General features: G+C 42.7%; 1 protein-coding gene across 1 annotated transcript in view; it reads left to right on the top strand.

The window, feature by feature from the left end:
- Positions 1–25,345, top strand: part of KCNS3 (potassium voltage-gated channel modifier subfamily S member 3) — a 43,507-nt gene extending 18,162 nt beyond the window's left edge. The window contains exon 4 of the mRNA XM_081945740.1: positions 24,750–25,345. Coding sequence (XP_081801866.1) covers positions 24,750–24,787 — 38 coding nt within the window. The 3' untranslated portion in view covers positions 24,788–25,345. The remainder of the gene's footprint in view (positions 1–24,749) is intronic.
- Positions 25,346–25,858: the final 513 nt, after the last annotated feature.

The raw sequence follows: 25,858 nt of genomic DNA, 5'->3' as shown, positions 1-25,858 counted from the left end.
GAATCCTTGTATAATGTCAGATTACCAGATGAGCTCACACACAGAGAGCCAGAGAACCTATTGCAATACACTTTCTGCAACAGAATGACCAGGTTCCAGTCAGTGATGGGATTCAAATTTTTTTGCTACCCGTTGGGTGGGCATGGCTTGGTGGGCATGGCATGGCTTGGTGGGCGTGGCAGGGGAAGGATACTGTAAAATCTCCATTCCCTCCCCACTCCAGGAGAAGGTTACTGCAAAATCCCCATTTCCTCCCGATCAGCTAGGACGGGGAGGCAGAGAATAGATGGAGGCAGGGCCAGTCAGAGGTGGTATTTACCGGTTCTCCGAACTACTCAAAATTTATCATTTTAGTAGAAAGTATCAACTAGAAAACTTCAAGGTATTGTTATCTTAGCTGTAAGCTCACCTGCTCCAGTATTTGCAAAAATTACCCCAACTCACAAAACTAAAACAAAAGCAAATAAACTCAATAATAACAACTCTAATGTTGAAGTGCAAGAAGAAGTGAGATGTTTTCTGACTTGCAGTGAAATACATGTGTATTTTCTTGAAGAGTCGCCAGACTTAAAGGAAATTACTTTGTAGAAGTTAGAGGGATATTGTGATTACGCTTCTCTATACTGCAAAATAGTATTTTCCAATCTCATTGGTCCTGTGTTCTTGAATTATACATTAATAAAGTTAATACACATTGGCTACGGATATGGGGATCAAAAGTTAACATAGCATAGCAGCACCTTTTGCCAGCTGTGATTATGCAAAAAATGACAATGTTGCTGTAATACATCACCTTCTCGAGCTGCATGTTAATAAAAAGAGCAATCTTCCCTGGGCCATGTAGAAACTAAAATAGAGGAAGTCCCCCCCACCCTGTTTTTTCCATGAATGGGTGGTGTTCCTTTACTAATGAAGATAGATCTTGTCCATTATCACTTTACTACAAGCCTTTCCTTCTTCCTAGGTGAGAATGTTGAACTGCCGCGATCAGTAAAGATTAAATTTCAACTCAACCACAAAGTTTCCTTGATAACATTGAACCAGTAAGGATCTCCCAGTCACACCTACTTGCAACTTGTTATACCATAATTTGGGGGGGGGGGGGGGGGAGGGGATAACCCTGAATCTTTCTAACTGAAAAGACAAATAATTCATACATATTGGCTCAACCGGCTCATGACATCACAGTGTTACTAAGTACATCTCCAAGGCCCCAGGCAGAGCACGGAAAAATTAACCATCTGGATTTGAAAGGGAGAAAAAATCCTCTACCAAATTTCATGCCTATTCTATCAGGAAACTCAAAAGAGTTTTTGGCTGCACTGACTGAGCTCCCAGCATATCTGGAGGGCAGCAGGTTGAGAATAACTGATGTCGTTTCTTGGTTTTATTCATATTTCACATCTTTCCTTCAGTGAATCCCATATTCTCTCATCTGCACACTAAATGTATAACTCTGCATAATTGTGCTGGATGTATTGGATCGCTGACCTCTTTTAATTCAAATTACCTGAGTAATTAATATTCACGATATGTAGTCCACTTCTCAAAATGGTCATTTCTACAAGTGGAATAACAAGTTCTGCTGTTTGAAGAGTCATTCTATCTAGTCAGGTTATAAAACAAGTTCAGGGGTGGGTTCCAGCTTCTGTTACTGCCAGTTCGCTCACGGGCGTGCTTTGCGCACTATGCGCGCATGCACAGTAGTAAAAAAATGACTTCTGCGCATGCACAGAAGCAAAAAACAAGATAGAACCGGTTCAGGGGTGTGGCCGGCCGAGTTACTACCTATTCGGCTGAACCGGTAGGAACCCACCTCTGAACAAGCTGTGTTGTATCTAGTCAGGTTATGCTGGATTTAGTGATACACAGATATTATTAATCACTAAAGTTGTCAAATCTTTAGCTGAATTCTAGAAGATTCTCACCACTAGGCACAACACTGTTAATATGTCATAATTTTTAGGAAATATTATTCCTTAGAAATATTTCCTCTTCTTTCAGCTGTCTCCTACATTAAGTTTACATGAATTTATGCACAAATTCAAATCCTGTGTTCCTGCATCCTGTGGGTTTGGCTGTTATGCGTAACTGCTAGCAGGTTGCTCATTCTTGGGTTAGGAGAAAAGTGGTTTTGAGGCAATATTGAACAAGACTTCTGGTAGCAGCAGTTAATAGTCCAAGGCTAAGCCCTGAGTCCTGGGTGTCCAACTTTGGCAACTTTAAGACTTGTGGACTTCCAACTCCCAGAATTCTGGCTGGGGAATTCTGGGAGTTGAAGTACATATATCTTAAAATTGCCAAGGTTGGATAGACCTCCTGTGGGTCTTCAAAGCAAATGCAGGAAGAGCACATATATAGCCTAGATATAGAACTCACTTCTCACTTACAAAGAAGTAAGTCTTAGTCAACCATTAATAATAGAAGCAAGATTGAGAACTGGGGTAGATGACTTTTGAGGCCCCTTCCAAATTATGCCTTTATCCCTTTTTGTGCTTTAGATTGTAATAATCTGTTGCTGCAGGGACCTTTCCTGCTATTTTAGATGCAAGCCTTGCTTTTGAAATGCAGATGAAATACGGGGTTCATTATATACATTTATTTTGTGGATGTAACTTTTAAGATTGTTTTGTACAGTACGAACAGATGGAAGTTGTAAATGGTTCACTGGAAATGGTTCAGTTTATGAAAGCAGTTTGTCGTTTCCTTGCTTTTTCTTCACTCAGCTGGTCTGTCAGTCTGAAAATGCAAAAACCCTTTTGGTTTCCTTTTTTTTTTTTTAAGTGAGTTTGGGAAATTTGATTGAGAAAAGTAGTGCAATAACTCTGGCTTCTTGAATGCCGCAATTCATTGGGTGTTTATTCCCAGCACTCATCCATAATCTCCTGTGTTTCCTGCAGCAGATGTTGAAAAAGACTGAAATCTATTAGAAATCTGGAGAAAGTTCTTTCAGAAGAATTGATAGCTTTTATAAAACCATTACCTCTTTTTGATCCTCTTGTTCCCTGATGCTCTCTTTTTTTAAAAGGCCTAAGTAACCACATTCTGCAATTTGTGTAATTTAACAGGGTTTATAAAAATCCCTGTGGCTGATGTGAAAGGATCTGTTGGGTATGCCTCTTAGCATTATCAGTCATTTAATCGCAATGAAGTGAAAATCATTAAAAAGTCAGCTACACCCTGCATTGTGCTCACTTTTCTAAGATCCCTTTCTCTTTCTGTTGTCTTTGAACTTTTAGGATTAAAAGTCATTTTATCCAATGGAATTAATAAATCAGAAGCCTCCTGCAGTAATATTCATTGTAGAAGCATATAAACTTGAGAATACTTTTCAAAACGAAAATGATTAAGTAGAATCATTAATTGTTGTATCTTAGTTCTGTTTAGGGATGCGGTGGCTCAGTGGCTAAGACACTGAGCTTGTCGATCAGAAATGTCGGCAGTTCGAATCCCTAGCACCGCATAACGGAGTGAACTCTTGTTACTTGTCCCAGCTTCTGCCAACTAGCAGTTCAAAAGCAGGTAAAAATGCAAGTAGAAAAATAGGAATCACCTTTGGTGGGAAAGTAATAGTGTTCTGTGCGCCTTTGGAGTTTAGTCATGCCGGCCACATGACCACGGAGACATCTTCGGACAGCACTGGCTCTTTGGCTTTGAAATGGAGATGAGCACCGCCCCCTAGAGTCAGGAACGATTAGCACATATGTCTGAGGGGAACCTTTACCTTTAATCACCAAAGATTGTGTGGAAAAGCCAGGTTGCACCTATTCTCCAGAAGGCTACAAGAATCAGGGTAATTAACTGGTATACCAAACTCCCTTTATGAGCGGGCAAATATGTAGCAGATATTAGTAGTAGCATAAACACCAGAATGTTTTTGCACTCCTGAGAGAGGCATCTGAGTATATCTGTATGTATGTATTTGTGTTCAACCCCTGGTATGCCCAAATATGGGAGGGAACTCACTACTCCCCCTTTCTGTCTATCGACTCACTGCAGGAGACCATCCAGGCAGAAAACCATATTTTTAATGTTGCCTTTTTAATATTTGTGTTGTATTTGTGCTGATAAATAAATAGAAGGAGAGTAGTATAGATCTATTTCAAGCCATTTAGCTCTCATCAGCTAGCCATACCCTTACTGGGATTTGAGCCTGGGCTGTATTACATATTAGGTAGATGTATTAGCCACTAAGCCACAGGCTCTCTTCCTATATATATGTACATTATTTTGAATAACTGCTGTCAAGCATCATGGAAACCAGGAGATCGAGACAGTTCAAATGGGTATAAAGATTGCAAGTGTAAGCTTTCTATAGGAATCTGAACTACTAATGATCCAAGCAAATTGGTGGTAGATAAGGAATTCATGGTGGGCTGGACTTAGATCTCTTGTGGGCACGACAGGACTCATGACTGATGACGGTTTGATTGTTCCCTCGGGCTCAATCTGGTCGTCATCTACAACTTTATGCGGGTCTGTAACTACTATAAAAAAGGTTGTTTTCATAGGAAGGCTTCAGATGTCTTCAATCCTATTAATAAATTAATCCATTGCTAAATAGTGAAACACTTTTGCATTTTCATGGAAAGGATGGGGAATTTGCTGGGAGACAAGGCTCCAACCTAGGATATTGCTACACTCAGCCTGTACCATGACATTATTATCAACTATTATTCACGGTTCCTTGTCTTTTTATGGGGCATTTATGTGTCTTCTTTGAACCTGGAAGCTGTGCTCTCCTGAGAAAGCATGCAGCTAAGTTAAGTGGCAATAACAGGGCACCCCTGCTTGCTCCATAGTGCCTGTTGCACTCTGTTGGCTCCTCCTGAACCTAACTGTATATTTTTCTGTGGTTTGTGTGATTCCTGTGAGTCCAGGAAAAGATTAAAGAGGTGTTGGCAATATGGTCTGAACACCCAAACCTACCCTAAAGCATCTTTTTGGCTTCAAATTCAAAGCCAAAATTCAAAGTACATCCCTATTTCAAGTTTATCTTAAACAAATATTTAATGTTATTTCTCCCCTCCCTTTTCATTAATGTACTTGTTGAGTACTGCATGAGATTTGAAGTATCTGTGCAGTAAATGTTGCTATAATTTTTTTCTCTTTTCCTCTGTCCCATATGCGCATGCACGCATGCACGCACACACACTTAGATATTACCTTCTTGCTTCAGAGGTTCTAAGTTGTGTATACAACCAAACACAATACAAAACATAGTAGATTTTTTTAAAAAAATCTGGAAACAATAACAAACCATAACAGCACAAATTTACTCCAGACTAATCCACCAAAGGGTGATTAGGGATGCAGTGGCTCAGTGGCTAAGACACTGAGCTTGTTGATCAGAAGGTCGGCAGTTTGGCGGTTCAAATTCCTAGCGCCGCGTAACGGAGTGACATAACGGCGTGAGCTCCTGTTACTTGTCCCAGCTTCTGCCAACCTAGCAGTTCAAAAGCATGTAAAAATGCAGATAGAAACCACCTTTGGTGGGAAGGTAACAGCGTTCCATGCACCTTCGGTGTTTAGTCATGCCGGCCACATGACCACAGAGACGTCTTCGGACAGCGCTGGCTCTTTGGCTTTGAAACGGAGATGAGCACCGCCCCCTAGAGTCAGGAACAACTAGCACATATGTCTGAGGGAAACCTTTACCTTTACCTTTTAATCACCAAAGATTGTGTGGAAAAGCCAGGTTGCACCTATTCTCCAGAAGGCTACAAGAATCAGGGTAATTAACTGGTATACCAAACTCCCTTTATGAGCGGGCAAATATGTAGCAGATATTAGTAGTAGCATAAACACCAGAATGTTTTTGCACTCCTGAGAGAAGCATCTGAGTATATCTGCTTCCCAGTTCAAGAGTTCTCTTTGATCACCATTGGTAAACCCAATTTCCTTTTAAGTAGAGACTAAAATTACCTGCGTTGACACTCAGATGGCTTATCATCGTTTTAAAAAGTAAAGATGCAGATGTTGATGCCAAGAACCCAAGAGAACAGAGGGGGATTGTCAGCTGCAGTCTCCAGTTACCAACATTTCCCCATTTCCGCCATAGAATTTGTCCCAAACTCTTACTTAGTTCCCTATTCTTTGTGGTTGCCTTCTATATATAGACGAGGGATAAATTTTCCTTGGTGTGGTGAGGTTGCATATGTACTGTAATTAATGGATCTGGTACTCTGTGGTTATGGAACCCTTTCAGCTCCAGGGCTTCTAGCCCTAGAGACTATGAAGAATGCGATGAAACCCGACACTGGGATGACTGACACCCAGACATTTTGTTCTAGGGAGAACATCACCACCATCAAATCCCTGCTTAGATTTTAAGGACCTTTTCGCAGGGCTGCTCTCGAATTGTTCCTCTCTGCTCCCGAAGTAGAGATGATAGGCTGCTTATAAGGATTTGAATGGTGACATTCTGCATTGTACAAATAGGGCACGAAGCACAAGGTTAGCACAATGTCTCCACAGGAGGACACCCTTTATATTAGGGGAGGAAGGTGGAGGTCCAGATGCTATTAAAGTGCCACTGTTTTCATCCCCATAGCCACAGATTGCAAGTGTTCCACCCAGGGGTGGTATTTACTTCCCTTCCTTACTGGTTCGCAAATGTGAGTGCTCTGCACTAAGCAGAGGTGATATTCAGCAGGTTCTCACCAGTTCTGGAGAAACGGCCCCGCCCCATCTTTTATCTGCCTCCCGAGTCCCAGCAGCTGATTGGGAGGGAATGGGGATTTTGCAGTAACCTTCGCCTGCAGTGTGGAGGGAATGGAGATTTTGCAGTATCCTTCCCCTGCCACACCCACCATGCCATGCCCACAGAACTGGTAGTAAAAAAATTTGAATCCCACCACTGGCGCTAAGCCTTCCGCGCATACGCTTTTTGCTAAAAAGGATGCTAAATGAGATAGCGCTGCGGGGGGTGGGCGGGGCCACCCATTATTTCAGCTACCGGTTCAGGCGAATCGGTCCGAAATGGTAGAATACCACCTCTGGCTCCACCCCATGTGGCTTGTGTTCTCCTATGTATAAGATTGGAACATTTTAAAAATCTACCGTCGATGCGTAGCATTGATAGCCTTATTCATTTTAATGACGACAGCTGTTTATATCACCACTGTCTAAATTATAAACGTGTCTGCTGAACTGGGGTGCAAGCAGATCTAAAAAGATCCCAGTGTTTCCTGTAGGGACCAGCCAGGCAAGGAATCTTCCACTAAAAAATATAACCTTTAAGCATCAAAAAGCCTAATTTTTGAGCCCTGGTTTTTTTGGCCATTGCCCAGTAATCTCCGCAGATAACATCTCTTTGAGCTGAAAAAGTTGTACTTTGTACTGTTCTATGAGTTAGTCCTATTCAGAGTCTCCTTGCTATAAAATAATGGCCTTTGTTTGGGCTGCGAGGAGCTCTGAAATTATACTGAGATAAATGCATATTAAATGGCAGTGTTTTCAGGAGATAGAAGACAGTCACTGATGGGCTTTACTTCTGATGGCTTGAAATGTTGAAAACAAGGACTAAAAATCACTGCGCATACTGGTGCAGTTTCTAAATTTAGAGGAAAGCAGTGAATACATCTGTGCTTAGTTGTGCAAGATTTATCAGTTTTGTCCTCATTGTGGCTGAAAGAAGATGGCAATTATATATGCACACACAATGTGGGCGTGCATTCTCTTTATCTATCATCTATCTTCCATCCATCCATCCATTTTAAAAGCCTTTCCTAATCTATAGAGCTGAAGAAAAGCAAATCTCCTTGCTTTCAACTCTAGGGATGAAGCACCTGAGGCCTTTTGCGATGTTGCTCAATCACAACTTCCAGGACCTATTAACATTGTTCATGATGGCCTGGGCTACTGATCTAGCAGTATCAGGCAGGCCCAAAGTTACTCATTCCTGCTGTATCCCCAAGGTTAATGCAGCGTCTAGCTGGAAAGCAAGCTCTTTTGCTTTCTCCCTTCTCTGGTTAGGAGATGGCCATGATGTTTTTCCTAGGACAGTGATGGCAAACCTTTTAGGCACTGAGTGCGCACATGCCCAAATTGGAAGATGTGGGTGCATGTGCGCATGCTACATATATGCGTCCGTGCCCCGCACAAACTGTAAGGCACGGGTGCATGTGTGCCCCAGTGGTGGGATTTTTACTACCAATTCTGTGGATGTGGCTTGGTAGGCATGGCAGGGGAAGGATACTATAAAATCTCAATTTCCTCCCGATCAGCTGGGACTCGGGAGGCAGAGAATAGATGTGAGCGGGGCCAGTCAGAGGTGGTATTTACCAGTTCTCCGAACTACTCAACATTTTCTCTACCCATTATCCAGAACCTGCTGAATACCACCTCTGGTGTGCCTGCGGATCCACACAGAGAAAGACACTGAAAATATGGAGGCTGATTGGAAATATGTTTATTGATGGGCAGGACTCCATGGGTTTGAGGTCCTGGGCAGCTGACCACATGGAATGGAGAGTGAGGGTTATTTATACCCTCTCCTGGCCCTTGCCCTTGAACTTCCTGTTCCTGTGCAAGAAATGTATTGGGTATAGTCAGACTCCCATGGGGCCATGTGGGGTCATGTTTGTCTGAATTAAGTTTGATTGAAACTTGGGCTGATGTAATGTCCCTAGGTGATTTTGCAATGCAGTGAGCCCTGCTGATATATTATCCTATTATGTCCTCGAGGGTCATGTCTTAATCCCATCGTCCTGGATCTGAAGGTCTAATTGTCTTGTAGATAGGCTGGCCCAGTTGTGCTGGGCTATTAAGAAAAGTGGGGGCTGCTGTCCAAGAACATGTTTCTCCTTTAGGGAATTATACTATTCTGCCTTTTTAATATTTCTCAAAATATTTCATTTTTCTAGGAGAGGGATGGTTGCTAACTTTCTACACTGAACACTGCACTTCAGTGTTTGGGCCTACTTCAGTGGTGGGTTTCAAATTTTTTTAGAACCTCTTCTGTAGGTGTGGCCTGATTTGTGGGAGTGGCTTGCCAGCCATGTGACCGGGTAGGAGTGGCTTGCCAGCCATGTGACTGAGTGGGAGTGGATTGGCAGTCATGTGACTGGGTGGGAGTGACCAACTTGTAAAATGTGGTGAAACTCACTTAACAACACTCTTGGATAGCAACCAAAATGTTGGCTCAGAAACTCTGGCATTTGAAGCACGCAAGTCTTAAAGCTGTCAAGTTACAAGACCCTTGCACTCCTAACCCTTTAGGAAAAAAAAACCCCGGGGTGTTCAAACTTGACAGCTTTAAGACTTGTGGACTTCAACTCCCAGAATTCCTCCTCTCGCTCTTCATCTTGATGATGTGCGGACGGGCGGGGGGAGGGAGTTGGAACCGGTTCTAAACGGCACTGTAGACTCCTCTAGAGAAGAGGTTGGAACTGGCAGGAACCCACCCCTGGCCTACTTGTGTGGTTTTAAGTAAGTGAAACAGAATTAACAATATGAAATCTTCCGAAGTCTCTGCTTGGGGAAGATAAGACTCTAGAAACACAAAATATAAATAAATACATAAATAAATAAAATATGCTGACTCCCTCCACACTTGAGAAGTTTCACTCAATGAGCCACAAATGGTTAGATTTACTGTAGAGATTTACTTGCATTGTTGTTAGGTATACATTTAAACGCTCAGCTCCACTCAGTCGCTCTGGCCCCACCCTAAAGCAAGGGATTACAGAGTCATTAAAAAGCAGAAAAAGTGACAGGTATATATGGTCTGCATCCAGATTGGAAGTTTTAACTATCTGCAGTTGTGGGTGATTTTCAGGGGCGGGATTCTACTGCTTCGGGCGAACCAGTAACTCTGACTATCAGCTGGGAGCAAACTGGTTCGCTCCAACTTCAGCTGGGCCCACCCTGCGCTATACTCACCTATCTTCCCTTTTCTGAAGCCCAGCTGACAGGCGCAGCAGAGTGGATTGCTGCACCTCAGATGTTTTCCTCCCCAACAGTAATGCATAAGGTAATTTCTCTGTAAACTGCGAAGCGCATGCTCAGCAAACCGGTTGTTAAACCAGTAGGATCCCACCCCTGGTGATTTTTCTCCTGACTCCACTATCTCCAAAATGCAAATTTTAAACACTTAAATAACTCACTTATTTTAAAACTTTACTTGGACTTTGTTAACTACTTTGAGTATACTTTGTTTTTAAGCTAAAGAAATAGAAATGTTTGGGCAGTAAGGATAAGGAGATGTCTGCACAGAATTATTTTCAACAAAAATAATGACTTTTTCTTTAGATTAGCCCTATGTGACACTCCATTTGAAGTTCCTGATTTACTTTATCCCTGTTAGAGAGTTTCATCTGTTCTGATTGGTAATCATATGAGAATATAGTTGGGGCTGCCTCATCTCATTGTCACATTCCTTTGCCCCCCAGCAGGTAAGGAGAAACATCATTACAGAGGAAAACCATCTGTGTGCACAAAGGATTTAAAATTCCTGATCGTGTAGCGTTTAAATCATAGCAAAAGCCTGTGTGCATAGAATAGTCTTTTCTTAATTAATGTTTCTCCCTGCTGTAAGTGTAGAGGTGCTCTAGGAATGCTAATGCTCTCGATCCTTACCAGACTTCAAAATAGGTCCAGAATGTTCAACCCTCCCCAATCCTGAAGGCCCTAAAGGGATCCTTAGGAGCTGCTTGCAACCCGCTTAATCTTTTTCCACTTAAATTGAAGGGAGGAAGTCTGGTTCTTGAAGGCACCAGTGTGCTGTCAGACATTTTCCTTGATACCCACAGTTTTTTTTCCTTTTAATTAAAGAGATTATTTTAATTTTAAAAGTAGGTGGCTGTCATGCTGTAAGGCTAAATGTGAATCTGTAGCATAATATTTATTTGCAACATACAAATATTATCATAGTGGAATAATGGAAATGCCTCTGAGGGTAGGACTAGTTTGATATGTGGTAAATTGGTATTTTGTGTTCTAAAATGCCAGGCATTTTGTAAGTAATTCTCGATGCTAGCCTTTTTCTCCATGAACCAATCAGAAAATTCAAAGTGGGCTCATGGTCTCCCCCAAATGTCTACTTTAAGGTAAATGTTTGATTCTTCCTGCATATGCTAGTTGTTGGATAGAAGTTGGGTAAATAAAGTTAAAGACTCTTGTATATCCAAGAATGGATTGGATATGAGTTAGACTGAGTCAATTACGTGTGGGAGTAGAATAGATATGCGAAAGTGGAGGTGTGATAATAGATGCAAGGCCATTTGACTTAGATACAGTATACTGTTTCCCTCATAAACTGCATGAAAAAAAGTCTGGGTTGAGTTATATCACATATCATAATATAGCTATCATCTACCAGCTTTTCCTAACTTGTTTGTTATGAATAGAGGGCCAACCCCTTGTACTGTATTTGTAGCTTGGAATTCTGGAAGCTGAAGATCCTCCTCCTCCCCCTGACCCTGCAGGTGTAGGATCCATCCCCGTCCCTGAAATTTGTCCACACAAAGCAGCCACCATAATATTGGATTGTTCCACTATTCCAGACACTGTCTTGGAAGGAATTTGCATGAATGGAGAGTATATTCTCCAGTTTTGTTTTGCTGTAGGGAAGAGAGAGTCTGTTGAATACAAAGGGAAAGAGTGAATAGCATCATGTACAGTAGCTACATCTTGGAAATTTCCCACTGATGCAGAAACTTCTGATGCAATCACATTTTCTGCTGATTGTGAGCTCTTGGTAAGAGAAATAATTTTGGAACCGATCTTATTTTAGTTGATGCCAAAATAGCCATTAGTATCGTTTCCTTTTATCATTTAGGATGCACGGGGAACTTTTGCTGATTGCCAACAAAATTCCTCCATTTTTTGTAAGCTTTAAAATGTCATGTTGCTATGTTTGTTTTTACATCATCATCAAAACAAAGGCATTGTGGGCTGCAGCTCAGCTCTAAAATGAAAAGAAAGAAAAAGAAGACAATATTTTCATGTAGACAAATTATAAGTAAGATTTCAGACCAGCAAATCACATTAATTTAAATAAACTAAAATAGATATATGAAGAATACTTCTGATGGCTTCTTAGAACTGTCTTGGTTGGGCGCATGAACAGAAGTATGAATTGAAAATAAATCTACCAGGTACTCTAAATAGTTGGGTTTCACAAGGAAAATAAATAATTGTAAATGATACTTGTAATCCTCACTTAACTACTGTCCTTTTTACCAACCATTCAGAATTGTGATGGGGTTGATATCTTTATAACCAGTCATCACATTTACAACAGTTGCAATGTTCCAGCAGTTGTGTGATCGACACTTGTGGAGTTTCACAGCCAGGTTGTGATAGGCAGAAGCCAATAAAGAAGACTTCAGTAAAATTGCAACTCATAGTCACAAGATGTCTCACTTTGTTGCAAACCCATTGCAATTATATGATGTCTTGCTTAATTGCTGCATTGTTTAGTTACTGATTTGCTGGAGCCTATTGTGGTTATTAATCGAGGACTACCCATATATAAATGGTGAAAAACTAGACCAAGTGGATAATTATGTGTACTTTACTACCTTGCTAAAGATGAGGAAATTGATATAGAAGCTTTAAGACATGCAAACGTGGGTAGAATAGTAGTGATTGTATTTGATCTGTTGTAAGACATGAATATTTGTTGAGTGAACATTATATAACTATTGGTTTCTGCCCATCTGTTATATGGAATAAGAACTGGGTATGTCAGAAGCACCATAAAAATTGGAAGCAGTGAGCAGATACTCAATGTGTGTGATAAAACAAGAAGAGACAGAATGAATGGTTGAAGAATATATGTGGGCTGAATACAAAATAAGGTATCTGTCTGAAATATTGAGGTGGTTTGGTCATAATGAGAGCATCAAAAAGAAATACAGAAGAGTGGATGGGTTAAAAGGAAGACTGAGAAGGTTGTAGCTGGAAGGAGTTGAGATTTTCTGAAAGAAGTGGGAAATCTAAGGAACAAAAAGCAATGCATGACATGGTATATGGATGTGTGTTGGGAGCAATAGTTGGGACTTATTCCAAGGGTAGAAATGAATGGAGAAGTATAAACATATAGTATATTTATATACTATACTATAAGTATACAGATAAATTATATTTCATTATTGCAGGTCGATCACAACTGAGCCCAGAATTTCTGTTGCTAAATGAGACATTCGATAAAGAAAAATTTGCCCCATTCTTGCCACACTTGTTAAGTGAATCACAGCATTGTTAAGTTAGTAACACGGTTGTTAAGTGAATCTGGCTTCCCCATTCACTTTGCTTGTCAGAAACTCACAAAAGGTGATCACATGACCCCAGGATCCTGCAACCATCATAAAATATGAGTCAGTTGCCAAGCATCCAAATTTTAATCACATGACCATGGGGGATGCTGCAAAGGTCATAAGTGTGAAAGATTGCCACAGGTCACTTTTTTCAGTGCTGTTGTAACTTGGAATGGTTGCTAAGCAACTAATGTCAGGGTTCCAAATAGTATCCTCCATCAAATAAGAATCCAAGGCTAGAAGTTCCTCAACATTCAAATTTATTAAAGAATTATTATAAGTTGGGGACTACCTATAGTTTATTTTTTCACCAATTTCTTATGTTTATTCGCCGTATAACCTGCAGTTGGTCTTATACATAGAAATGGCAGCTTGCTATCATGTTTTTGTTAACTTGTGACCCATGACTAACGAGGTTGATTCTTAATTACCTGGATTCAACTAGTAAAGACACTGATCTTTAAATCAAGTGCCCAACCATGATTGTGGCATATTGTAAGTGGACCTCAATTCTTGCATTTGCATTTCTTAGAAAACAGACCATGTAGCCCTATATTTATTTAAACCTGCTAAGAGCTAACTTAATGGTATGTAACATTTCTGTCCAGGCGGCTGGATCACAGTATAACTGATTATCGGTCCCTGTCAGTCTGTATTTATCTGTGCAAAACACTTAGAAAAGTGCTTTGGCAGGCATAGTAGTACGGCTGCAGCTTTGTCCTCGGAGTATTAAAGCAGCCAAGGTTTGCACAGCTGTCTTGAAGGCTGGACACTGGCATTTTTCTCAGCAAAGCCAAATGGTTCTGTATTCCTTTGCAGGTGGAAGCAGTTGTGAGCAGTGAGCCTGGGAAAGGACATATTTGCATCAACAGTTTGAAAATTGGTATTTTATACATGCTGTCATGTATAACATTGACCCAGAGGGTGAATGTAACAGTAGAAGAGAACGATCATTGGTACTTACCTGAATGTCGATTCTAATGATGAAAGCTGGAGGTGCTATCAGTGGGCTATTGTCAATCCTGGTCGGTCCATAGACTGAGAGAAATTGTTGCAGCCACGCCTCTACTCCTTCTGCCCAGTTCCTTGAGGTCGTAGGGAGTAAATCTGAAATAAATATCACAAGGGAAAAAAAAACACCTCTCCCCAAGCCACTACTTTAATTAGGGTGGGAAGATAGCACCTCCTGCTTTCATCATTAGAATCGACGTTCAGGTAAGTACCAATGATCGTTCTCAATGATGAAGAGCGGGAGATGCTACCAGTGGGACGTACCCAAGCTACCGTCTAAAGGGAGGGAATCATTCAGGACTCTGTAGCGGCTGATGAGACCACCACCTGCTGCAACACTCTATGTCCGAATGATGCTTCAGCTGACGCATAAGCGTCCAGTCTGTAGTGTCGAATAAATGAAGTAGGAGACTCCCAAGCAGGTGTCCTACAGATATCCTCAAATGGCGCTCTAGTCGCCCATGCCGCTGTGGTGGCCGCACTACGAGTAAAATACGTGGTGATACCTTGAGGTGGGACCTTGCCTTTAGCTTCGTACGCCAAGGAAATAGCTTTCCTTAACCACCTACCTATTGTGTTTGATGTCACCCTTGCTCCCTGCATGGATGGTTGAAATGACACCAGAAGAGCTTCCAACTCACAAAATGCAGCTGTTTGCTTAAGATAAATTCTTAGTGCCCTACAGACATCCAGCCTGTGCCAGAGATGCTCCCTAGTGTAAGATGGAGCTGGGCAAAAATTGGGCAACACTATCTCCTGTACCCTATGAAACGGAGTATTAATTTTGGGTAGGAAGGCAGGATCTAATTGCAAGGTTACCCTATCCTGGTAGAAAATATATCAATCGTTATGGAAAGATAGAGCCCCAAGCTCTAAAATGCATCTAGCCGATGTTATAGCAATTAAAAATGTCACTTTCAGAGTTAGAAGCTGAAGGGAGACTGAGCGAATCGGTTCAAAGGGAGTGTCCGCCATAGCCTGTAGAACCAAAGGCAAGTCCCATGTAGGAAACCTGTGTATAACCGGGGGGGGGGGGGGGCAAGATTGGCTGCCCCTTTCAAAAATCTAACTAAAGGAAGATGAGATAAGGGGACCTGACCTTTGCCCGGCAGGATAGTGGACAGCGCCGCCATTTGGCGTCGTAAGGTGCTGAATGCTAGATCCTTGTCTAACCACCCCTTCCCCGGAATTGATAACTGCTCCCAGATGTAATAACCTAGTAACGGGACTTAGGTGGCTTTTATCAAAACTGACTGAGAACCCGACCCGTTGGAGGGTGTTAATGGTGAGTTGGACATCCCTTAGAGCCTGTTCATAAGAATGAGCCTGTACTAAGACATCATCCAGATAAAGTAGTAGTCTTACAGGTATGGACCTAAGGTAGGCTGCCACTGCCGCCATGACCTTGGTGAATGTCCTCGGGGCTGAAGCCAGACCAAAAAGTAACACTCTATACTGATAATGAGCTCCCTCTTTAGCGAACCTAAGATACCTGCGATGGGAAGGCAAGATAGGAATATGTAGATAGGCTTCGGTGAGATCTGTGGAGGCCATAAAGTCACCCTGTCTAACACCTTGCAAGATGGAAGTCAATGACGCCATTGTAAATTGGCGGTATACAATAAATTTGTTCAGACTTTTCAGATCTAGGATTGCTCTCCACCCCCAGCCCCCCGAACACTTTGGAACTATAAAAAGGTTGGAATAAAACCTCAAACGTTGCTCCTCCAAGGGGACCGTCTCTCTTGCCCGAATTTCCAATAAGTGTTGAATTGCAAGCCGAACAAGGTCACGCTTTACCGGGTCCCGGGACGAAGGGAAAGATCTGAAGCAATTGGGAGGGGAAGAGAGGAATTCCAGTCTGATGCCCTGTTGCACAGTAGAGAGAACCCAAGCATCCGACGTTATGCGTTCCCACTGTGACACAAAATGATACAGGCAGCCGCCTATGGGAAGAGGGATTTGACTCACCTCCCTCTGCAGAAGGGATGACACCCGCCCCCCATGAAAGGGCCATTTAGACTGACTCTGGCCTCTATTCCTGTCCTGGAAAAAATTCATGGACTGGAATCTATCCCCCCTGGAGCCCCAATACCTGTTCGGTTGGAATTTGGACTCAGAGGGACGGAAGAAATGTCTACTGCGATACGGCACAGGGCAGATCTGTTGGTGTTTAGTTGTAGATGGGAGAACTTTCTTTTTCTCCTTGTTCTCAACCAAAATGGGATCCAAGGATTCGCCAAAGAGGTTTCCGCCAGCATATGGTGCTGATGTTATGTGAAACTTCGACTTATTATCAACCTGCCAGTTTTTCAGCCACAGGAGACGTCTTGAGGCTACAGAGGCAGACAAAGCTCGAGAAGCAAATTTAACAGGATCAAGAGTGGCATCCGCTGAATATTGGGTTGCCGCAATGATCTTACTGAGATCTTTAATTGTGCGGGTGTCCTCCGGGGATGTGCGCTTCTGTAATTGCTGCCACCACAACAAGGTAGTCCTATTGAAAAAGGAAGCTGCGGCTGCTGCTTTAATGGTCCAAGCTGAAGCCTGAAAACCCTTCCTGAGGATGAGTTCCGCTTTATTATCCTCAGGCTTTAGCTTATCCACTACATCTCCTGCCACTACCGCTGCTGAGGAGATAGAGCCGCAACAGGGGTGTCAACCGTAGGAAACTGGAGAGCCTGGGAGAAGGTCTGCTCCATATTATAGAGCTTCCTGTCATTTACCCCAGGATTTGGGAATGTGGCCGGTTGGGCCCACTGACTCTTGACCACCTCCAAGAATAGAGGTGGAGCTGGTACTTCTTCCTTGTCTAGGGATGTCTTGGCAAACATAGTTTGTGTTAGATCCTTACGAGAATCTGGAGCGGGGTAAAAGAGCCTCCACCCAGCTTAGTTGTAGATTTTGCCTTGCTTAACAACTGTTTGAATAGAGAAGGCTGAAAGAGACCAGCAAAGGTTGGGGTGTCCTGCTTTCCTGAATCCTCATCGTCTGACATTACCAGCCCGTGCATGGGCTCCTCTCCAGTCACTGACCCCTCACTGGCTAAGGAGGGCAATCCTGGAGCATTGCCTTCCTCTGGTGGATGGGCTGCCTCAAAAGCCTTATTTACTATAGATGGCCGACTCGTTAGAGATTTCTTTGGACTTGCGACTTTTTTATTTTGAGATTTTGTGCCTGAGGCAATGCCATGGGATATCGCAGAGGCAATTAATTTTTGAATATTAGGAGGCAAATTCTGTAATTCCTCAAAATCATCATCATGTCCTCTATGCTGGGAACCTCAGCCTGAGGGGCCAACGTGGGATGAGGGATGAGAAAGTCCCATGAAGAGCCCTCTAATGGATCCCCCATCACACCCCTAATGGCCCTAGGAGAGACAGAGGGAGAAGGGGAAACATCCACCTGGACAACCCTGCTTTCTCTAGTTGGAGATGGAGCTAAGGAAGAAACAGGGCTAGAAGCTCTGGAAGGAGATCTGCTAAACCGCTCCTGTTGACTTTGGAGCAAACATTCTGCCTGGACCACACATTTTTCCAGGGCTCTTTGTCTACATTGCTTGTCTCCCAACGTGGCCCTGGATGGTCTCTGTGCCGCTGTTGCCTTTACGGCTGTGGGCCTAGGCCTCGCTCCAGCAACTGACACCCTGGAGCCTTGAGCTACATTGGGGTCTTCCCGAGTGGAATCCATTCCTGCAATTTCTGCCCCATTTGCTCCACTACTAACCCTGCAGAATACAGCTCAGTGGCTCCTCCTTCCCTTACTTGAATTGCTGCTCAAAGTTATTTAAATGTTCAATTCAGTTCAGTTCAGTTTAATCTGACTACGTTGTTTCCAGCCTCGTGTTATACAAAATGGCCACTGCTTGTCTTTTGGAATCCAAAATGGCTGCTGACTCAATTAACAGCCACCTGCTTCATTAGAAATGGCGGGCAGCTAAATAAAGCCCTTGAGTCCAGTGGCGTAGCGTGGGGGGTGCAGGGGGGGCCGGGCGCACCGGGCGCAACATCTGGGGGGGGGCGCTCGCACTCGCAGCTCTCTGCTGTTGACTTGCATGTATTTCAAGGCTGAATTTGAATTGAATGAAGCCGAGGAACGCTTCCCACGTTTAATACAAAAGAGACGCGAGCAGGTCTTCCCCGGGGTCGAGAGCACGAAAGAGGGCCAAAGTTTTCTTCTGCAGATCTGGGTCTCTTGAAGACTGCTGGGCAGGGCGAGGGACGTTAATAATGTGATACGTTTAAATTAGAGCAAGTGAAGACCTCGGGCGGCTTTCCTTTTCCTATTTTCCCAGAACCGAGGGAAGAAAATGATTCTGCTTCGGGCCTATAGAGGGCGCTGCGAGCTTTGCTAAGGAGGACGGCTGCTTCAGAGCTCCCTTCATGTCCCGAGTCCAGTGGCGTAGCATGGGTTGCCACGGGTTAGGGGGCGCAAATTACTTGCCTTGCCCCGGGTGCTGACAACCCACGCTACGCCACTGCTTGAGTCTACAGCAAAAAGTAGAAAAACCATGCTCAGGCAGCTTGCAGGGAACCCCCTACAAGGACAATGCTGGCGCGATTGCCAAACTCCACAAATTGCGCTTTTGATGGTGGCTGCTGGCTTGCTGCAAGGGAAGGAGAAGGGCTGTCAGGAAAAAACTTTTAAAATAACCACGGCTTTTCCCACTACCCGGGGCTACAGCTGTTCGAGCCAGCAATATTTTACTTAATGGTCACACTCTTACCTCAACTCCTGCAGTGGAGCGAGTAAATTTGAAACTGCCGGATCCAGCCAATTGCGATCCGGTGTCACGCGAGGCAGAGATGATGCCTAACACCTACCCCACTCACAGAATCATATAATTAAAGTTTCAGAGTAAAATTTGGTATAAGAGGTCGAATGAGCCTAATCAATCTCTAATTTGAGAAATCTCAAGGTAATTAGCAACAACTAAAAAAAACACCAGCCTATTTGGACCATAGACTGAGAGGAACTGGGCAGAAGGAGTAGAGGCGTGGCTGCAACAATTTATCTCAGTCTATGGACCAATCAGGATTGACGATAGCCCACTGGTAGCACCTCCCGCTCTTCATCATTGAGAATACTTGTATCTCAGGGCTGAACTGAGTGGTCCTTGATGCTCTCTGAGCTTGGTGGTTTTCTTGCAGACATTTCATTACCAAACTAGGTAACATCATCATGGCGATTACCAGCACCAGCACCAAGGACCCCACAGAAGGCTTGCTAGTTAAGTGACCTGTCCTTCCAAAATGAATGACAGGAAATGAGATTGTGCTTTTCCCTTTGAAATAAACATGAGAAGTGTTTTTTTTTCTAGTGGGGGTGATGAGAATGAAGATGAGTTGGATTGCTTTATCCAAGGAACCTTCCTTAAAGTAGGGTGAAGATATTGGTTACTGGTTCTTCTGGGCATGCAAATACTTAATATATTTTCCATTTTCTGGGAATAATGATGTATCTTAAATTAAATCCTTAATTATTCATTCCCTCTTCCAGATGAATTAATATTTTTATTGTAATTTAAAAAACCCATAGGAAATAGCATGCACAAATTTCAAAAAGTAGATATACACATACCCCATCCCAACAGTTATAAGTAACTGGCATCCCATAAATATTGCTGTAAGGTTTTTAAAAGATGAGATTTATTTTTTTAGACATTTAGAGTTTCCAGAGGATTCCCTAATAAAAAGGTGGGATGTAGAAATTTAGACACATTGCCCTTCCTATGACTTTGAGAACTTAGAGTCACGCAGGATGTGCACTTTACTCAGTCTGTGAGGCTTTGACTGATAGCAAAGTTTTGCACTCGATTGAATCAGCACTTACAAGAGCCAAAATTGACCATTAGGATGAATTGGAAAATTACTTTGAAATTCTCATGGCTGACGACAACTCTAAAATTAGGTCCCAATTTGTTCAGTGGGCTATGGTTATGGCCTGAATGGCTTTTTAAATTTGAAGTTCAAAAGGAGGGCACTCTGATTCATGTCTGAAACTAAGTCAGAGGACTTTAATCTTTGTCTCCCACAATGACCTGTGCTGTGCATTGGATATTTTCATTGAAGCGCTAAGTCACACATCATTGGAAGCTTTTCCAGGGCAACCAGGAGGTGTAAGGAACGTAAGACAGTATAGAACCACAGCAGTAAACAAACAAACTGCATGCCACTGTGGTGCATTAGCCTCTTGCATTTGCTGTTTGCTTTAAAACTTACAATGTAAATAGTTTTTCACAAAATTCATTGGTGTATTAGCTCAAGGAATATTATTATGGTTTGTCGCAGAGTTAGCCAGATGTTCGGATTTAATATGGCATTTTTGTCTAGCTATTGAGTCCTTCCTAATTATTATTGACATTATTTTTATACGTCCTTTCCATTTCATTTGACTTGGTTAAATCCTATTTTCAGTCTCTTAAGTACATAAACTTACGTACATAAACATAAGCAGAAATTACTTTGTCTATACTAAATGAATAGTTTTGGGGTTTTTTAGCCCGGGTCTTGAGTCTGCAAAGAACAACAGCCCAAGGTTAGCATTAAATCACCCTAGAACAGGGGTGTCAAACTCGATTTCATTGAGGGCTGCATCAGCATTGTGTTTGACCTTGGGAGGCGGGGTGGGGGTGGCCGGCTATACATCACTCATGTCAGGGGGTGCCTGTGGTGGCTCTGCCAGCGAAAATTGACTGTTTCTAGGGTGGCCCTGTAGGTCAAATCAAACCCCCCCCGCGCGGACCGGATCTGGGCCCCGGGCCTTGAGTTTGACACCCCTGCTCTAGAATGTTTAAACCAGCAGTGGGATTCACTTATCTTCCCTACCAGTTCACAAATGTGAGCGTGTGTGTGCGCTTGCTTCATGTGGACATGCCACGTCTGGGCATGCGCATCACCTGTGCATGTGCAAAGCTCGCACATAATGTTGGTGTGGGTGGTTGGAGTCTCCAACAGCCGCCAGTACTGATTTGCCCGAACTGGAGAGAACCGGCTGCATACCACCTCTGGTTTAAGCTAAAGGCAGATTTACACATCGCCCAGTCCAATATTTTAAGGCACACACAGTTCTGTTCAATAGTCAAGGACTTGTGGATGAAGCAATAAAGCATTCTCAGGTTGATGTATCAAGTGTCAGAGCTTCCAGATAGCTGGGTAAGTTTTGTAGATAAGACAGAGAAAATACAGGGGGCTGGTTATGCCAGCGTTTAAATCTCAATGCAAAGGCTCAGATACTGGAAGTTTTAGGTTCTGATCATAGTTGTGAAAGAAAGGCTACTCAAGAGCAATAATCTATATCCGGGTAGATCACTGTTGCCAAGAGGTTCTTCCAAAAAGCTCTCCCTGCAGGTCTTTCTGTGGCAATGGCATTGTAGGGCAGAATCAAACTTGCCCAGGGATCCACCTGGCCAATGCTCATCTAGTTCAGATGTAGCTCTGTCCTCCAAAGTCAATGGCTAACTGGAAAGTCCATTGGTGAAAGCACTTTTTAAAAAAAAAAAAACAGAAAACCTGTAAGATTCCTAATATTGTGCTGTAGCTGCAGTCAGTCAAGCAGGATGCTGCAGGTCAGGATAAAACATTGTAAAGTTCCATGAATTTCAGTGGGAACAATTAAGCATCCATTGAATTCTCATCCTGAAATCAATAGAATTTGAAAGTACTTTATTTTTCAGAGTATAAGACGCACCCGAGTATAAGACGCACCCAGGTTTTGAAGAGGCAATTTTTTAAAAAAAGTAGGTAGGTAGATAGAGGGATAGAGAGGGAAAGAAAAAGAGAGAAATACAGTAGGTAGGTAGGGAGAGAGAGAGAGAGTGAGTAGTTAGGTAGGTAGGTAGATAAAGGGATAGAGAGAGAGAGAGAAATAGAGAGAGAGAGAGAAATGCAGTAGGTAGGTAGGGTGAGAGAGTGTAGATAGGTAGGTAGGTAGGTAGTGGGATAGAGAGAGAGAGAGAGAAAGAGAGAAATACAGTAGCTAGGTAGGGAGAGAGAGAGAGTAAGTAGGTTGGTAGCTAGATAAAGGGATAGAGAGAAAGAGAAAGAGAGAAAGAGAAATACAGTAGGTAGGTAGGTAAAGAGAGAGTGTAGATAGGTAGGGAGAGGGATAGAGAGAGAAATAGAGATAGAAAGAAATACAATAGATAGGTAGGGAGAGGGAGAGAGTAGGTTGGTAGGTATATAAGTAGATAGATAGAGAAATAGATAGAGAAATACAGATAGGTAGAGAGAGAGAGAGTAGTAGGTAGGTAGATAAAGAGATAGAGAAAGATATATATATATATATAAATAGAGAGATAAATACAGTAGGTAGGTAGGGAGAGAGAGTGAGTAGGTAAGTAGGTAGATGTTTCCAGGTGTATTTATCCATGTGCTGGAGAAGGAAATCGCTGACAACCTGTACTGCCTAAAACTCAACAACCACTCTAACTAAACAGCTTTCCGAAAGGAAAAAAAAAGATTTTGCACTCTGCAAACCTCCCTCAAACGGGCCCATTTTTCGTGAAAATGAGCCCATTTTTTTCAAATAAAAGGCATGAATAGCCATGGGGGGGGGGTGTCTTGCAGAGTGCTCCTGGGGAGGTGGTGGGAAAGAGAAAAAAAAACGGCCCATTTTTTCGCGAAAACAGGCATTTTTTTGTAAAAACAAAATGCTTGCATAGCCTTATGGAGTCTTATAGAGTGCTGCTGGGGGGCAAAAAATGGCCCATTTCTTGCTCATTTCTGCCCTCCCCAGCCCCCAGGAGCTGTCTGAAAGCCTTCATAAGGCTATGCACAGCCATTCTGGTGAAGGGGCGGGGCTTCAGGAGGCAAAAAATGCTGTATTTGGTGTATAAGGTGCACCTAGATTTTCAGCCTCTTTTTAGAGGAAAAAAGGTGTGTCTTATACTCTGAAAAATACAGTATTTTCCAGCATGAGAAGCAATGATGATCACACAGCATAGATCCAATATTAAAAACCTTTGTATGGGGTTGCTTGATCAATGAAAGTCATTTGGAAAAATGTGAAATTCTTAATATAAATACTACACTGGATATGTTTCAGGTGATCATGAATGAAACTATGTCTAAATTTTCTTGATAGGATTCAGTGGCTCTACATTCCCCCCCCCCCCCCTTCAGACAAAGGAGAATACTTCTTACTCCCATCCTCTCACTCCATTCAACATAAACATCATGATTTGGAGCCTTAGTATTGAATGAGTAAGGGAGACATGAACCTGTTTTCAGTTGATTCCTCATTCTTTCTCCTTCTTGTCCGTCAGACATAGTTGGTACTTGGTGAAAAATAGAACCAGGAAAGATCCTTTATATACCCAAACAGCATGTGAATTGGAACAAAGGTGGGTTGCTCCCAGTTCGGCACGGTTCAATCGAACCAGTACTGGCGATTTGACCTGGGTCGCAGAACCAGTAACGACTCAGGCTGGCCACGCCCCCATACCAGTTCCCTAGTCTCTTCTGCTGTCACGGTTCTGCACATGCACAGGACAATTTTCAGTCAATTTAACATGCGCGAGCAACACACGGCTGGTGGGTGCGCGAAGCAAACCGGTACCAACCAGTACAGGAGCCCACCCCTGAACTGGAAGATGTCTGATCAGTAGTATTCACGGGGGGGGGGGGGGAGGTTTTCCTAACAAAATAACAGTATTGTAATAAAAGTCTTTTTCTATGTGTGTAGCAAATGTCTCTCTCTCTCACACACACACGTCACAAAATAAAAAAAACAGCTTGCAGTGGAATGCTGCAACATTGTTTTTATCAGAATAAGGAAAGCAGCAACCTTCTGCAAATGCCCCTTTATCTGACTTCGAACAGCATAATCAGATCTAATATTTCATAGTTGGCTATGTTGCATTATTTTGTGAGGTGAAAGTGAAAAGGAGCAGATCAGTGCTGAACGGTTTCATTATAATATTCTTCTAAAAGAGCATTTTAGCTACTGTAGCTTCTCTGAATCATTGCATTTTTAAGGAGGGAAAAAAAAACCTTGTGTAACCTCTATAAAGTCCAGGCATTCGATAACTAGAAGGAAGGAAGGAGGACTGTGGGATAGTCCTATTCTTTAGGGACACAAAGAATGATTTGAACCCCATTAGAGCAGGGGTGGCACAGTGGTTAGAATGCGGTATTATGGGCTTATTCTGACGACTGCCAGCAGTTTGATCCCGACCAGCTAAAGGTTGACTCAGCCTTCCATTCTTCCATGGTCGGTAAAATGAGGACTTAGATTGTTGGGGGCAAGATGCTAAGTCTGTAAACCACTTAAAGAGGGCTATAAAGCACTGTGAAGCTGTATTTAAGTCTTAAGTGCTATTGCTGTTACCATGCCAGTGTTATTGTTTCCAAGCACATCCTTGACTTGTGTATAAAAAAGTTGACTTTGAAGAAACCAAGCATTATCGTTTATATATGTATATAAGCACATGTATATATATATGTGTTGTGTGTGTTTGTCTCCCTCATTTAGAACGGGCATCTCTAGTCTCTTCGAAGACCCATCTGTGACTGAACCTATCTGGGTACCTCGGGCACTAAGCACAGCCATATGAATCCATGTAATGTTGACGAGATGCTTCAGCAACCCAACTAAATCAGGATGGTTAAAGGCGCTCTCTCTCTCTCTCACAGCACTAGGGGAGAAGCAGTAAGTGGCAAACATGAGGCACTATTAGCAAATCTCGCTACTGCTTACTGTGCATTTGCTGCTGCGGCTTCCTGCCAACCTCCATTTCACCGTAAGCAAGCCATATGTACCATTAATAGCCTCATTTTATACTATGGCCCAGGGAAAGAATTTATACGGAACCCAGCTCCCCCACATGACCTTCTTTTCATGTTCCCTCCCCCGCCCCGTGAATTGACAAAGCACCAGTCCTTCGAGTCCCTTCAAACACTCCCCCCCTCCCATCATAACTGCTGCCATTGACTTTGGCTGCTGGATGACAATGACGATACTGAGAACTATGTATTTGCTTGCTGCTCTTCTGCTTGTTGTTGTTACCAATGTTACCAATAAAATCGAAACTTCAGCAGGGGAACTCTGCAAATATCTCACCCAACTTCTTCCCAAGAAGGAAGGCTACCTCAACACTAATAAAAGTTTTGACATGAACAATTTTCCTTGGCGAGTGTGAGTGTTCTTGCTTGCATTTTTACACTGAGTGACGGGAATTTCTGCAGAGATTTTAAAATGCATAATCTAGGACTATGCAAATGGCTGAATTCAGGGCTCAGCAGGCAGTCTGCAAAATGCAGAGAAATCTGGATTAATTGCTTTGTGGTGCATTTGTTTTGTTTTCTTGTCTAGCCGAGGTATTCTCTGGTGTCTTCTCTAACCCCAACCTTTAAAGGCGTCGATATTCTTTTTATTCTTAAAGGCCACTAATAAAAATTCACATTGTATTTGTGTGATGATGTTATGCACATTTCACCAGCCGCCTTCGCTGTAGATATCCAAGCTAAGTACAGGTCGTCCTTGACTTAAAAATCACAATTGAGCCTAAATTTTCTGTTGCTAAGTGAGACATTTGTTAAGTGATTTTTGCCCCATTTACCGTATTTTTTGGAATATAAGAC

Source organism: Natrix helvetica (genome assembly GCF_964273705.1).
Source record: "Natrix helvetica genome assembly, chromosome: 2".
NCBI classification, from domain to species: domain Eukaryota; kingdom Metazoa; phylum Chordata; class Lepidosauria; order Squamata; family Natricidae; genus Natrix; species Natrix helvetica.
This window is presented reverse-complemented; position numbering and strand designations above follow the sequence as displayed.